At 40.1% G+C, this 16913-nt stretch overlaps 2 protein-coding genes across 3 annotated transcripts; both read right to left on the bottom strand.

Moving 5' to 3' along the window:
- Positions 1-7657: 7657 nt before the first annotated feature.
- Positions 7658-10206, bottom strand: LOC103996165 (uncharacterized). 2 transcript variants are annotated; one of them, XR_010489562.1, is made up of 4 exons: positions 9927-10206; positions 9690-9843; positions 8009-9579; positions 7658-7928 (listed from the first exon to the last, which is right to left on the bottom strand). XR_010489562.1 is itself a non-coding variant. In XM_065122471.1 (2 exons), the coding sequence occupies exon 2, from the start codon at positions 9516-9518 to the stop codon at positions 8928-8930; it is 591 nt and encodes a 196-aa protein (XP_064978543.1). In that variant the 5' UTR covers positions 9519-9579; positions 9690-9828; the 3' UTR covers positions 8831-8927. The 2 variants fall into 2 exon arrangements, 1 of the variants encoding a protein (XP_064978543.1); XM_065122471.1 differs by lacking the exons at positions 7658-7928; positions 9927-10206 and having other exon boundaries at positions 8831-9579; positions 9690-9828.
- A 3839-nt stretch (positions 10207-14045) lies between these two features.
- On the bottom strand, positions 14046-16677 carry LOC103996492 (pentatricopeptide repeat-containing protein At4g14820-like). The gene is made up of 2 exons (XM_065122470.1): positions 16074-16677; positions 14046-15829 (listed from the first exon to the last, which is right to left on the bottom strand). The coding sequence occupies exons 1-2, from the start codon at positions 16649-16651 to the stop codon at positions 14236-14238; spliced, it is 2172 nt and encodes a 723-aa protein (XP_064978542.1). The 5' UTR covers positions 16652-16677; the 3' UTR covers positions 14046-14235.
- Positions 16678-16913: the final 236 nt, after the last annotated feature.

The following is a 16913-nucleotide window of genomic DNA, read 5'->3' as shown; positions in this document are numbered from 1 at the left end:
TGTAGGAGTACAGGTACGGTTGGAACACCTGGGGACTTCTTTTAGCAATCTAAGAAAACAGATGAAGATTCTTGAGAGTGTACAACCAAATAGAAAGGACAGGCTATTGACCCTCCCAGTTTCTAGCTGATGGTGTAAAGTGTCAGCTTGATCAGTAGAATGCTTAATGGTTGGACTACTACTTACTTGCTATGGACGACAATGGAAGAAAGTTATGCCAATTTAATAGCATAAAGCTGACTGCTAATCAAAATAGAAGGTGGAAGCACATTAAAAGAAAACATAGTAGAACAGAAAGAATAACAAGTCAGACTATATATATATATATATATATATATATAGAGAGAGAGAGAGAGAGAGAGAGAGAGAGAGAAAAGCAGCATGGCTTTCCAAACCGTCACTTAATCTCTGGCACAATATGACATTACTTGGGATCTGAAATGCAGAAAATTGTAGTACCTTTCTTGTTCCAGCAAATAAGCAATATTTCAAGTAATTCCAGTACATGCAAGCTCAAGAAAATCAGAACTCGAAATGTCAAGAACAATCAAAATATGCAAGCTGGTAGTTGGTTAATTGTTCACCCTAGTAATATATGTATTAATCAAACATTGATGCAACAAGTGTTACTAATTCTCCAAAGCATGAGTCTGTTTTAAGATTATCTTGATCGAGTGTGAGATGCTCAGCCTATCATCCTTGAAGCAATATGCTCGCACCATTTCATTCAAACTATCATGATTTGGTTTCACATATTAATCCGTATATGTGTCAATGGGAAGCTAGTAAAAGAAAGCATTCCTATATACACGTAACATCAATAGCTTCAGTACTGCTTCCCTAGAAGCAATAGGGGTTTATCACATCAAGTAGTAGTTCAAAGGACTGATAGGGCTATCAAAACAAGTTACTGTATGAATGTGAGGATCATTGACTTGGTCAGCTGGATTCTGTGAGCACAGTGCCATGGACTTGTGTGTTGCCCTCCCATCATACAGGTTTGGAAGAATAAAAAAGTGTGTATAGAAAGCATGATATGACAATCATGAGAAGATTGATTGAAAAGACTGAGGATGCAAAAAAAAACCCTTTACAGCAAGTAGAACCATGAAGAAAAGAAGGACAATACCTAATAATTAATTTGGATCATGCTCAGGAACCAGGATTAACTGAGATGCTTGACTATAAATCATGTGAAATGGTGACAGATTGGCCTCGAGCAAAACATCTGAATGGTCATGCAGCAGAGTTTTGACCCTATAGAATTTTTCTTTTAATGCGCAAGTCACTGGTACCATCATAGTTGTGACCAGGTTGATGGTCCTCAGCACTCCATTTATTCCAAATCTAGGAGTTTGAGATTCCTAGATTTGTCTCTGAATGGTGTATAAGCCAGTCCCAATAGCAGATAACTATCACATCAATTTCTAATCTTCCTTCTTTTGAGGTTTTCCTCCGCAGATGTCCTACTATCCATACTGCAATATTAACAATCAAATTCAGATTAAATAACAATAATAATGAGTTATGTTTTAGACAATTCCATTTGTTTAATCTGCTTAAATCGAGTTTGGGTACTATTGAATAGGTTTGGAATGAGTTCAGATAGTAAGATTCAAACTCAAATTCAGATTTAAATTCAAAATAAATCAACAAAAAAAAAGGTTCTACTCGTTATCATTCCTAAAATCATTGCCCAAACGATAAACAGAATTCACTTTCAAGTATCATCAGAATCTTAAACTTTCAACAGTTGCCAATTAAAAGGTGAAAAGAAAACAATTGTTAAATTTTGGTACATCTTTTACTTCAAAAGTTGGTTGAAGATACTGGATAACTTTTGTAAGCGCTATTCACTTCAGCAACAAGTGACAATGACAATAGGAAGGATCGCCAACAATTTCACACCATTTGTTATTAAACTCATATTAACTATCCAAAAATTCAAACCTATCAAAATCCAACTCGAGTCTCATTTTTCTACCCATACACATGAAAAACCCCATAACTTGATTCCAAAGCCATCTTTCCACTCGCTTTCAAACCCGACAAACACTACCAGTATATTCAAACATGTTTCAAACCTAATTTGCGTATATATATATATACTTTTTATAGGCATCCAAATCCAACTTAACTGGATCGAATAAATACAAAGAATCCCCACTAGAACCTCGACATGCGCACAAGTAACTCAGTCAACCCATGCATCTCGCACCAAACGTTGAATGGATGTCTAATGCATCCAATTCACATACCTGTGCATCAAGTAGACGACATAACCTGCTAGTTCAGTAAAGTCGGTTCTGGGTAAACAAGGGTGATTGACTTGTGCAGTTGCAGAGAAAAGCATGTCTCCTACGTGTAGCCGTAAGATAACAAGTGCTTCTCCTGCTGCATGAAAGGAAGCAAGCGTTGGATGTGACACAATGCACACCCAGAGTCGCTAAGAGAATTCTTCTAAAAAATAATAAGAAAACAAAAAAACAACAATAATATCTCTTCAGATTAATATCTATCTTCTAATACTATACTGGAAGGGTACATATGTATATAGCCAGAATCCTGTCTGCAGCCAGCCAGGGGATGCAAACGATAAATACACAAGAGGGGAAACGGAAAACGAGTAAGCATAGCGCCTTCTTTTCCTATGCATGGTGTATAAATCTCATTTTTCCTCCGAAGAAAGTCAATGTAAGAAAGCCATTTTTTTCGATGTATTTTGTGGCCAACGACCATGAGACACGACAAAGTGATCGGGCCCGAGGAATCTGGATATTGCGTGTGGAGAAAGGTATCAGGGACACTTCCCCTGAAGACGGGGACAGGGACGAACACAGGAATAGAGAGCAGTGCACCGGCAAGAACTTAATGGCCGAGTTAAAGGGTGGAGGCCACGCACCCAGCGATAACGTCACATGCTGCTGCGATTGCCCAGGTCCACAAGTCACTTGGAGGGAGGAATCCAACAAGTAGAGGAGCAGTACCAGGTCACTCGGAGAAGATGGATGATGCAGAACCAGATTTGGCTCAGTTGGGATTGGCTGCTGGCGAGAAGGGTTTTTGGTGCAAGCAAGCAGGAGGACCATATCACATCAAAAGCAGAAACAGCATCAGAGGCGGAGCGTCCCTGAAAACCATGCATGTTGGATGACAATATTCACGTTCACGTGTGAGAGGCTGTGGTGGAACAAGCTCAGGGTGCACCTTTCATGAGGGTCAATTCCCAGATCCCAAAGAAGGCAAGTCACACTGGCACTGCTTGTTGACCCCAGGGGATGCAAGTGTGGACCAAGACGGTGGCTGGGACTTGTTGCCTCAGGTGAAATCCAAGGGATTCAAGTTGGATCCCAAAGAAGGCAGGACTTTGTTGGGTCCAAGATATTACTCCAAACAAAAGAAAAAGGAAAAGAGACAGTGATTATTCACTATTTTCTTTTTCTTTTTCTTTGCAAAAAAAAATCTTTAAAGAAGCAATTGTTACATGAAAATAACTTTAAAGAAACGAAATGGCACCAGGATTGGAAGGGCGAAGTCACCTCGCATTTGGGATTCGGTCCCTCCGGTTGGTGCAATGTCCAAGTGAAGAAAAAGGGGGATAAATCCGGTGCACAAGGGTCAATGTCTCTGTCCAAGTGATAACCTTGTAAAAAAAAAAAACGAAGACCATATCTTAGAGATTTGAAAGCTGATATTGTAACACAAGAAACTTCAAGAAACATGGTTCGAGTAAATACCAAAGTTGACCATCTTTTTGTTGACTTTTGCAAAAGTTGTTCCTCGGTATTTCCAACAAGGCAAAGTACCACAGCAGTTATCATCCAGTGGACATTGCAGGGAGGCCTTACCACGACTAATAATCATCATTGCTGGTGCAACAAGTAGGATTAAGTGTTCTAGGCATTTGCATCACATTATAAAGAAAAGACAGTAAGGATAGAGTAATTTAGTAGTAATTGGGCTTGAGGATAATGCACATAACACCAAAATGATCGAACCAATGTATCTTCTAGCATCTAACTTGATTCACTCAGCTCTCACAACCCTAGTATTTTCCCTTTTTAGAGATGTGCATCTGCTTATTTTTTGGTGAATGAGGTCAGTCCACTGCAATCACTTTCTTATTCATTCATGTCTTTTTTTCTTCCTGATTCTCATTTAGTGTCTAAACTAGCAACAATAATACCAATATATGAGACCACCACTTAAGCCTCAACTTCCAACTAATCAACAAAAAACATGTTCTTCATGTTGCCAGGCATCATGATTCCTGAAGATATGGTCATACAAGTACTGAAAGCATTCGAGGTTACAGGAGAATCAGTAATAAAACCAAAATTTCTGTTTGGTTCGTACATCATAAAACCATAAACCCATCTGGAAAAGTAAAACACACCTTAAGATAAAGGTCTTCAATTTTGTAATATTAGGCTTGCATATGAAAGGCCTGTACATGGTACAGAACAGTATACAAAAGATTGTGATGGATACCTTGGGCAGGGTTGACACTTGATAATTTTGTCTAATAAGGTCTTAATTGTGGTTAGAACTTTGGATGAGCTGAGTGAGACAAGAGTGATCAATGTGCAGAAACTTGACATTGCATCTCGCTGACATGCTAAAAGGTGAGCACACACTTAAAATGACCAATATGTGCACAAAGTACCTACAACAAAAAAAGTGATGGCACCGACTTCTCTAGTTATACATCCAATAATGATCGGCTAAAGTAGTTTAAAAACAAGAGAAACAATTGATTCCTGGATGTTAGTTTTGCTTCTAATAAAAGCTTAGTGCATCCATGGCAAGTATACAAGAAATGCAAGTGGTATTTAGGTTAAACATGACTTGGGAGGAGAAAAAGATTCTATATTGTCTGCACTGGAAAAATTGTATTCTGAACAGGGTTTCACCTGATAAATACCTGAAATTTAGAAACTCCAATACTCCTCTTTGCCTGGCTTTTGCAGATGTAAGATTGAAGTCCCTGTCAAAATAATAAACAACCCCACCTAAATCACAGCATGTAATGTCTTTCGATTGGCCAAAGAGGTTTGCTAAAGAAAAACCTGATAAACTTGGCAGAAAATAAGGAAGCAAACAGGTTAAACATCTGAACTTGTCAACTAATGCCACGATAACTGATGTGCCTAAACACTATGAGAACCATTGTATGAAGCAGCATGACAAACGGGGTCTAGTAACAAATGTGCAGAAATTTATGTGTCCAGAAACAAACCTTTGTTAATTTGGACCAGAAAATGATAAGGGGAGTTTCAGTGCTTTGCTGGATGAGGCCATAGCTATGAATATTAAAGAAACTGCACAAGAACAGAATCAGTATACTAAACAGACACTGATCGAGTGGAAACCATTCACGGTGAATTAGTATGCTTAACAAACACCGATCTGAAATTTTTGTCTAGATGAATATGAAATAACCAAATGCCTGTAATTTTTGTCTAATGATCTTTCAGCCAACATCATCATATTGCTAAGCATCTATCTTTCTGAAATAACAATTCTCATATTTCATGAACATAGAATTGCATCGCTCGACCACGAATGTACAGGAAGAACATAAGGTCCGTGCCCCATTTTACTGACACGAACAGACCACGAGTGTTCCATCACAAAATCAACCTTGCACATGCAAATCGGTCTAGTAATCGAACACAGCAATCCAAAAAAGAAATTGAATCCTGGCACAGACCCACTAAATGAAGCGATAAGCAAGAAGATGGTATAGCTAAAAACTACAATCGCTACATTGGCATTCAATATCGACAACATGAATCACAATGAGTAGATGTCCTTTTCCTTTTTCAAGCAAATAAAAGATCATTTTCCACTCAAAACAAACAAAAACAAACTCTTACCCTTGATTATTAAGGTGGAAACCAAGTGCGGCAGTCCGGCATCGTACGAGAGTGAGCCCATCGGGAGCGGAAGATCGGAGGAGGAGGAGGAGAGGACTAATGAATTCTAACTCGGAGGTGGGCAGAAGATTGCGATGGCAACAGGGTTGGAATGCATCTGAATCAGGGGAGGAAATGGAAACGAGGGTTCGAGTCCGGTCTAACGCGGCATGCTCAGATTTCGTGGGCGCGATGAAATTGAACCCAATAAAGGATCGGTAGAGAGGGAAAACATTTGAATATAATATCTTTTGTTTACGTCCACGCTAATAAAATAACGATTATATTTATATTACTTATTTGATTGTATTTTTTTAATAAGGATAAACATTGAAGGGGAAATTTAATTTGGTGGAGACAGTTTGTATATTATTATTACATCAATATATTAAGTTAAAATTTAGTTTGGTATATCATCATCTTATTAGTACCAATGTATTAAGTTAAAATTCAATAAATGAGATTTTAAGCAAGTAACCTTTACTGACTAGGAATGATATGTTTTAAATATTATAAAATTATTCTATTACAGTTTTAATTTGATAGATAAGATTTCCAAGTGATATTTGGAGTCATTAGCCTTCAGCAAATAGGTTTGGCACGTCATAAATAAATTGGTATTTTAATTATATATATATATATATATATATATATATATATATATATATATATATATATTCAAATTATTGGATGAGATCTTAAATCATTAATTCTTGATAAGTGAATCTATTACATCATTATCATGTTAATGCGCTATGTTTTAATTGAAGACTCAAGCCTTTAGCTTTTAGTAAGTAAATCTAATGGATCATATATATATATATATACTGCAAGACTTGATTGTGCTGACAGTATCATAAGAAATTGAGTGGGCATTTCATCCACAAGACAGCTTGCACCTCAATGATTGCTCACCTAGAGAATGAATGCCAAATGTTGATTCTTAATATAGATGATCACATACAAAATGGGGGCCACGGCCTTGGCCTCCAACTCATCTCTGGGTAGATGTGATAATATCTTATGATGGACTTATGTATGTAGGCAATTAAACAAGCAACCTAAACCCCAAAATATTATATAAGAACCATGTGGTACTTAATTGATTGGTCGAAGAGAAAGCTGTGGCCTATGATGATTTTGAAGCGCTCTTTGCCCCCAACAAAATTTATTGGCTATGACTTGATGGATGTTCCAATATTATTGTCATATATGGAAAACAATCTAATTTTAAAATTAATTATATATTATTTTCAATATTTCAATCTTTATATAAATGATAAATTAATATTTTTCTCACATAATAATATTTTTTTCACTCGATAAATCAAAATGAAACAGAATCAGTATCGTAAATCATATTTTCATTAAATATTTTATTTTATAAATATAAAAAATTTAATATAATTTTTAAAAATATAAAAATTAAAATACTAAAAATAAATAATTAAAAATAGTCTACAATTAACCTTCAATTTCATGAATTTAAAATTTATGCCTTATGATTTATCTATCTATGGATCATGACTTATGATTTAATTAATTTAAAAGCTCTTGGCTTAATGAACTCACAATGGTTTTCTAAGACTATCATGGAAATCTTATTATCTTCACTTGCTTGAGAACTTGGAAAATGGGAGGAGGCATGAAATGTTATGTAGCTGAAAAGTGTTATGTAGCTGAAAAGTGTTACACTTGATTGCATGCAATAGATATCAAAAGGAGTTTTACAACTGAACTGATGCTAATAAGAAATGAAATATTACTTTCATCACATAATCAACACTCTAGTTTTTCTATTGGGTGGGACAATTAGTGTCCTCAACAGCACAACATTACAACTAACAAAGACAAACATCACTGCTTACAGACAGCAATGAAATACATGCTGGCAACGATACAAGCTATATTACCTAGTGTAAAAACCCCAACACCATATGATATGCTTGCTTCACCATTTATTATCTTGCTGAAGTAACATGTCTACTCAGGTTTCTATTCTTCAGTCACCTATTATAGCAGAAATAAAGATAACAGTTAGAAGAAGCACAAAGAATTGAATACAAAGAAGATGAACTGCAATATGGTACCTTGCGGTGGTCACAAGTTCAGCTGCCTCATGCACATGATCTAGGCGCCACGTTGATGACATGCTTTCACAAACCAGAGTTACCAAAGACCAACATGGTTGACGATCTAAAACAGAAGCTAAATAACTAAATCTACACTGAGACACTTTTCCCTTCTAAGTCTGAGGAGACAAACTAATATAACTATAAATAAGAGAAGCAGATACAAAGACAACTGACATCTGTACTTGTATGTAGTAGAGAAGGCAAGACTATGGAAATCATGGTTCCATCCCGTCCAGCTTCTTCATCCAAAAAAAACCTGAAGAAGTGGAAGGAGAACTCTGACACCACTGCCTTCGAAGTCAGCTGAAGAGTGATAGCAAATAGGGGAAAGAAGGGGGCGGGAAACAAGAAAAAAACTAAAATTAACATAAAAGAGAGGCCCACTAGCAGAAAGCAAGTTCTGCTAGAACAATGGCGATAGATCCTAAAGGCACTCCTACAAGTTTGATAACATGATAAAAGCACTTTACTAAACCTACAGGATATACATAAAATCTAAAGGAAGACCGGCCCAAATACAAGCTACTGAGACACAATATTGAGTGATACTTCAACATCCTAATTGCCAGAGAGAAGTGAAGATTACGGGTAACACTAGCTGTAAGTTGATGTCTTTGCTAGCTCACTCGCTCTATCTTCCAGCAACTCCTTCTTAACCATCATATTCCTTAACTACACTCTAGATTAAGTGAATTATCCAATATTCTTCATCCCGAACTTCCACAGAATTCCCTACTTTGTATCAAATTCAACCACCAACAGCCCAGCAATGTGACCTAGAGAAACCCAGTTAACATGCAAAGGCATAAGCTAGCCACCAAGTTATTCACGACCACCTGTACAGGTCAAAGCAGCAGACATATATATACAAAACTCAGTCATCAACGATATCCAAGTGGAGAATTCGTCTTAAGGTCTCCGTGGCAGTGGCAGTGGAAGTAGCAGTGGCGTTGTTAAGGAAGTCATTGATGGAAGTAGTGGCCTCTCTGGAGGGAGAAGACGGGGCTGATCTTGATATAGGTTGGAATGTGACCTCAGATTTCGGAACTGGGATTTCAAGGGACATACTGCGCTTCTGTCGAAGGGAAAATTTAGGGATGGGCAACGAACTAGGAGGGGGTGAGTTCGAGTAGGCAGGCCCAGCCCACAGCTCAGAGCATGAAAAGTCATCGGCAAAGGTGGCTTCTTTAGGAGTCGGCACGGGGTTAATAGGGATAGGTTTGGTCCTCCTACTTCTTTTGGGAGGTTCCGAATAATAGACAGGAGATTTGGGTTCCGAATAGCCATTAAAAAAGAAATCTTTCGTGGGAGGCGACGGCAGAATAGCCACACCAGACTGAAAGGTTCGGCAATTGATCCCTTTGAAGCCTCTCGTAGGCGAGGAACCGAAATGATCCGTGATCCGTGGCTTGCTCCTGCTGCAATATTGGCTCCGATGATGACCAACCGCAACTAGTGTCTCCATCTCCAAAAGACGAAATTTTTGCAACCAAGCTAGTCACCCCGATACGAATCACAGTGAAAACCTATAAAATGAAAAGTAGGTAACGATCATACATGAAAGGCACTGATCCACAAGGAAAGCAGTCCGTATCGTCCCAAACTATCATCGGACCCTCAGGATCTAACACCATACCTTGTAAGCTCTAGTTTATCAGATCACAACAAAGAAAATGGCACAGTAGAGCCAAGAGATTCTTCTGTCAACGAATTTCCCAATCCACCCGCGGAAGAACCCGTCAAAACCTTTTTTTTTTCACCCTCTCCAGTGGATCCGAACAAAATGGACCCTGAAATGACAGATCGAGCAACAAAAACATCAGATCTCTAGAATAAAAACAAGTAAAGATCCAAATCGCAGAACTAAGCTCACCGATTCATCGAAAGAACAGGGAGACGCCTGATGTCCTCGGGTTCGATCGGTGAAGAACCGAGATCCGAATTTCTCCAGCGGGAACCACCACAGAAGCTACCAAAAACTCCGCGAAAACCACGAGGACGATCGGATAGCGAACGCGACCGACCGAGAGGGAGATGAGATGGGTTCGGGGGAGAAATCTGGCGAAGTGGAGCAGGAGTTTGCAGCCCGTTGGTCGTCTTCCTCGGAGGCGAGCTTGAGACCCGGAACCAACCCTGGATCTGAACCGTGCCTAAGCTGGATTTAAATTCTACGAAGCATCGACGCAGGCATCCGCTCCTGGAAAGGAATGTAGAGATATCAGCATAGATACTTTTAGGCAGACAATTGATCCACCGTTCATTTGTCCCCGTGGACCGTCAGATACCGTGCATGAGACGACGTCGCATACAAGTGAAGACCTTCAAAGAAATGTCCAACGAGTTCGATTAATTTGCAGTCATGCCACTACTGCAGCAACAATTATCGATGTTGAATAAAAGAGGGAAACTAGTGCGACGCCAGTCTTGCGTACCCACACGTCCCTCCGGGAATGAAGCACGGACGACAGAGGCGACGCAACATGGGCCCGCGTGGGAGAGCGACGGCTAGCTGGGTGAACAACTACCGTATGCTTTCGTAGTGGTGTTCTCCTTTTTATTAAAAATGACACCATCAGGTGCAGATATTTCACGGGCAGGGGTTATGGGGTCCATCTCTATTATGGCGGGGACGGGCCCGCTTTTGGTTGGTCCTCGTTGCATGACGACGTCTCCCCAAAACACGGGTACTAAGACACAATAGATGTGCATTATTGAAAGATATTACCGAAGTTCTGATCAACCCAACATAGTTAAGATCATGTACTAAGACACAATAGAGGCACCAACATCGATTTGTTCTAGAGGTCACGATCGATATTGCGAGAGATTTTAACCTAATTTTTTTCGATATCTACGTTGCTAATCTGAAATCGGTATACGTGGATGTTAAGCGATCCAAAAATGATTTCTGCTTCTAAAAATAAATCTTTCTATATAATCATAAAAAAATAAAATATTTTATAAAGAAACAATTCTCGAGCTTGTAATTGTCTATCTTATATCGTTGTCCACGTGAGCAGGGATAACCTTTATCTTTTTATATTTTTTTCAACCTGGGAGTTATACGAGTGACGATATTCTTTTTATCATTTGTTATACCCTCATCTCCCATTTCGATCAAAAGTATGTTTCAAAAATTCTTTCGAAAAGATCCTGAAATATAGTTGTCAACTTATCTAATACATGCACCGGGGGAACCGTTGAGATTCCTATTTCAAATCCTTGATATTTTTCAAAAGCAAACATCCACTTGATGAAAAGAACCATAGAGAGATTTGAGCTTTATAATCTGTCAAGGTCGCCTAACTATAAATTGATTACTGTATTAAGCTTATTATAAGACAAGTTTAGTATCTCTCTTTCCTTATGGTCAGCCATGGTAGTCATGATCGTTCAAAGGATGGGGAGGAGCCAAAATGCATTGAAGAACTTGTTATTGAATGACGTCTAACAATTCTGCCAATGAATTTTGTCTCTACTCGGAGGAAGTCAATAAGGAGAGCCGAGATAGGCTCTCCCCTCTCCTCTTACCGAAAAACTCCAAGAAAGTCCCTCTTAAGCTTAAGTCTTTTGTGATAGCTGATGAGTCCTTAGTCGACGAGTTACAAGAACTATAGAGACAGTTGCATATGCTCCAATTAGAGGAGGAGAAAATAGAGGAGCGAGGGGGGTCGGGACACTCAACCTCCGTACCTTGATAGCAAGTGAGGTCGAGCACCCGACCTCCATGACTCGGTGAGGGGGGGTCAGGGCGCCTAACATCCTTGAATCAAGGGAGGGTCAAACTTTCTCAACTTGTGTCTTTTTAGAACCGTCAACCTTCATATACATAGCAAACGTTGATGAGAGTCGGGGATACCCACCTAACACCGGTGCCTTTTGATGCTAATGAGTGTCAAGGTTGCCTGACCTCCCCATGTCATAAGAAAGTCGATAGGGGTTAGGGTTCTCGACCTTTATGAGTTGTGCAAACACCGACGAGGGTTGGTTTTTCTCGATTCCAATTGAGTGCATTTTGTTATGTACTTCTTACCATGATGAGTTTCTTTTTATGTGGGTTAGATTTTTCTAACTCATGCATCTTGGGTATATTTTGCCTTGTATCTTTCGTCATGACAAGTTTTTTCTTACGCGAGTCAAAATTTTCTAATTCCCGCATCTCAGACATATTTTGCCTTGTGCTTTTTGTCATAATGAACTTTTTCTCACGTGGGTTAGTTTTCTTGACTCATGTGCCTCATGCATACTTTGCCTTGTGCCTCTCACCATGAATTTTTTTTTTAAACAGATTGGGTTTTCTCCACTTATATGCTTCAAGTACATTTTGCTTTGTGACTCTAGTTATAATGTGTTTCTTCTCGTACGAGTTGGGTTTTCTCAACTCATTCATCTCGGACATATTTTGCCTTGTGTCTCTTACCATGATGGATTTTTGCTCACACGGATCAAGTTTTTTCAATTCATAGTTGCAAATGTCTATCTTACACCCTTATCCACTTGGACAGATTAACGAAGGATAGCCTTTATCTTCTTTTTTTCAACCTGAATATCACGTGGAGACGATATTCTTCAAGTCAATATGTACGGTCCTAATTATATTTAAAAATAATCACAAAAATAATAGGCATGCATCAAAGAAGTCGCCTAATTCAACTCACGATTATTTTTATAAATTCATTATCCTAATCATTCATGTTAAAATTTTATAGAAAAACTATTCCATCCCAATTAAGCCTCATATCTGTCATAAAAAAAAGAGAACAAAATCAGTAAATATATCATGTCAATCAAAATTCTTAACAAAAAAAAATCTCTAATATTTTCTAAAATATTTATCATTATGGAAGGATGATTATAAAAGATCGGCGCGACTACGATTAACAAGATCAGACCCTTCTCTCTACTACCTAATTCACTTTTAGAATGAACATCAAAAGGATCATTCAGGACTCACGCCGAGTGCTCTAAGCACCATAGGCAGGGCTAAAGGTTCCTGGTGTAAGTCCTGGTCAACCATTTAAAATCCACCACTGACATCATCCATCAAAGCTCAATATCCACACCTGATTTAATATAATAATTTTTTATTTCAATATTGATTGATGTCCAGAAGATAAAAAGTTACATTAAGTATCGACAAGGATGAGGTTTTATTATATTTTATAATATCAACCTGTCATTTACTCTTACTGATTGGGTGTATATATATTAGACAATCACAGAAAACAAAAGGCAAATAAGTGATAATAAAAAGTTAAAATGTCACATTCCTCCTTTGAAATCAATGTAACGATACTTGCGCTCAAAAAGCTCTCGGAAGAATTCATATCAATCCAGCTCTGAGTTGCCGATACATGGAGTCAAGTCAAAGTTTGACTGAATAAAGAAAAGCCAATCGTTGACCTGCTGGGTCTTCTTATGAAGGTCATCTAAGGTGACTTGCATCTATCTCCAACTTGGATGTAGACTTATGGTGATCCTCCGGCAGGCTGCCACTGAATGCACAATAATTGCAACTTAGACCAACAAAATGATAGTTATATGTCATTCCTATGTTTGATTCTTCTCCTTTAGAGTTACGACAGAGTACAACGAAGTTAATCATATCTTTTAGTTTGCTTGACATGAAGAGTCAAGACCCCCTAGAAAGTCCGATATGAGTGAGCCATGGATATGCTCAACATAAATTCACAACTACACCCCTATTCACCAAGATAACAGAGCAATCTTATCAGAACTCCCCTCTATTAGAACAATATATCATAATTACTTTAGTTCTATAACATCCCAAAGGCAGCTTCGAGGAGAAAAGATCATTAGGAGACTCTAAAGTTTAAGTGAACTAAGCAACACCAGTTGAAATTTATGACATTTTCATGAAAATTGAAGCCCAACATCGAAAAGATTATTTAGTAGGTCAAGAGACATTCATAGATATTAACAAAGGAGACATTCTTAGATCAATCCTGCTTTTGCATAACAATGAACCATGTATAACGCAACAAAAAAAATTCACGTATATGATTTTTTTCAAGTTATTAAAACAAGCGCATACAACGAGATCCGATACTCCTTTGTAGTCATCAGGACTGATCTGATCACCTCTCATGTTTCCACACGTTACCATCTAACGTTCATCATAAATTATACATACAGTGCAATCAAAACTGCGCCCTGGCCAATCACCAAAAGTCTCCACAGGAGCAAACCCCATCTTTGTAGTGGTGGAACCGGGTCCTGTCCCTCAGAACGATCTCTCTCTCAAACACCTTTGATGCCAACTTCATGAAAGTGTGGCAATCGTTGCATACTCTTATATTCTTTGCAATGTGAATCGAAGAGCCTTTCTTCGAGTCGATGAGCCCCAAAGAAAGAGCCAACTTCTCACTGTGCAACAGAATGGCTTCCCTCTTTTCCTCCTCTTGCAAATCAACCAAAACAGTCGCTGTATCCGGAGAATAGCCCACAAGCTCCAATTCCTTTACAACCTCATCCAGCTTCCCATAAATCTCATTAGATCTTGGATGACACTTATCTCTCATCATGAACTCATGCACATGACCATTTAGTTCAATCCAACTAAATCCTGCCTCCTTAATTACTCCCTTATTCTTCATCAAGTTTCTCACCTCTCTCACATCCTCCCACCTGCTAGCCTTTGCATATATGTTGGACAGGAGCACATAAGCACCATCATGATTTGGGTCAAGCTCTAGTAGCCTCCTTGCCACAAGTTCGCCTAGTTTAACATCACCGTGAATCCTGCACGCTCCTAGTAGTGACCCCCACACCACCACATTTGGGGCAAACGGCATTGATTCTATGAACTCGAGTGCTTCTTGAAGAAGTCTAGCACGACCAAGAAGATCCACCATGCAACCATAGTGCTCATGCTTGGGCTCAAGTCTGTAATCTTGGATCATGGACTCAAATATCCTCCGACCCTCATCGACTAAGCCAGCATGGCTACAAGCATATAACAGGCTGATAAAAGTCACTCCATTAGGCTTTACCCCCTCCGATATCATATGATCAAAGACTGCTAACGCAGACCTCCCATTTCCATGCATCGCAAACCCAGTGATCATGCTTGTCCAGGTAATCACATCCTTAAAGGCTGTCTCATCAAAGATTGTGCGTGCATCAACCAAACTTCCACATTTGGAGTACATGTCGATAAGGGCATTCCTTATTGACAAAATTTGATGAAATCCATTCTTGTCCACAAAGATATGAACCCATTTAGCTTGATCTCTTGCACCCATATTAGCGCAAGCAGAGATGACGCTCAACATGGTGATTTGGTCTGGCTTCACACCTAAGAGGTGCATCTCATTGAACAACTTGAGAGCTTCATTCGGCTGATCACTCTCAGCATACCCTGAGATCATCGCACTCCAACAGACAAGGTCCTTGTCAGTCATCTGGTCAAAGATACTTCGTGCAACTGCAATTTTGCCAAGCTTGGCATACCCAAAGACCATTGCAGTCGATGCCACCAGGTTCTTAGGTGACGTATCATCATACAATCTCTGAGCAGTGTCCATCGATCCGCAACTGGAGTACAAGCTAATAAGCGCGCTCTGGAGATGGGCATCAATTGAGAGGTTAGATTCCACAATGTACGAGTGCACTGCCCCACCGGATGTCAAATTTCTAGTCCGTGCACATGCCGAAAGGATGGTAGCGAGGATCACTCGATCGGGGATTACACCAGAGCTCTTCATCTCATCAAACAGCTGCAGGGCTTCATTGTAACATCCACTCTGACAATAGCTGCCGGTCGGTTTCAGAAAGCATATGAGGCAATTCAGTAATTAATTTATCTACAAAGCGAAGACGATGCATCTGTTTCAGGCCTTAATTCTAAGCCAGGAAATTTGGAGAAAAGAAAAGGGGCTATCTGCAATCGATGCATGTAAAGATTTTAAATGCTATTTAAGAAGAATGCAAGGAATTATCCATATTTTGCACTTTTGATGAATCTGTATATGAGAAAGAAAGGAGTCAAGTTAGCTACCCATCGAGCATGACGCCCCAGGCGACGAGGTCTCGATGATGCATTCGGTCGAACACCATGCGACCTTCCGCGGCCCGCCCGAGCGCCGTGTACGCTCCCACCACCGCCGTCTGGATGAACGGGTCCGCATCGAGCCCCGTCTTGGCCGCGAGCCCATGGACCTCTTGGGCCACCACGCCGGCAACTCCCCGGACCCTCGCCGCCGCTCGCAGCACCGTGGGAAAGCTGAAGCGGTCGAGGGCGAGTCCGGCTCGGCGGAGGCGGCCGTACGCGACGAGCGTCCAGCGGGGGTCGGTGGCACTGGAGAGGGCGCGGAGAGCGCGGTTGGCGAGGCGGAAGTCGGGGCTGGGCGAGTGAAGGAGGACGGAGAGGGCGTAGTCGAGGGAAGAAGGCGACGAGGCGAGGGGGAGGGCGAGAAGCCTGGAAAGGAATGGGGCGGAGATGTCGAGGCCAGAGCGTAGGATTTGGGCGTGGATTTGCTTGAAGTGGGGGACGGTGGTGGCGGTGAGGATGCGGTGGTTCAATGAGGGTGATGGCGGGAGCGCGGCGGCGAGAGGTTGAAGGGTCGCAGTCTCCATATCCTGTAAGAACGGCCAGGAGATGACAGGGAAGCGACGAAAGGAAGACGGTCGAGTTAAAGCATAAAGGCTTAAAAGCGGATCCGGGCGCCGGCCCGTTATTTTTCGGGTTCCTTAATGTCCCATTATGTTGTTTATAACGCCCGAAATTTCGGATAGCGAGAACTCCCGTATTACCAGAAACCTTCCAAATTGCGGACACCAAATGTGTTACGTCGACAGGAAGTTAGATAACAAATCATATGTCGCCACGAAGACAATC

Source organism: Musa acuminata, chromosome BXJ2-8 (assembly GCF_036884655.1).
Source record: "Musa acuminata AAA Group cultivar baxijiao chromosome BXJ2-8, Cavendish_Baxijiao_AAA, whole genome shotgun sequence".
NCBI classification, from domain to species: domain Eukaryota; kingdom Viridiplantae; phylum Streptophyta; class Magnoliopsida; order Zingiberales; family Musaceae; genus Musa; species Musa acuminata.
Note: the sequence above shows the minus strand (reverse complement) of the source record. Positions and strands in the feature narration are given on the sequence as shown.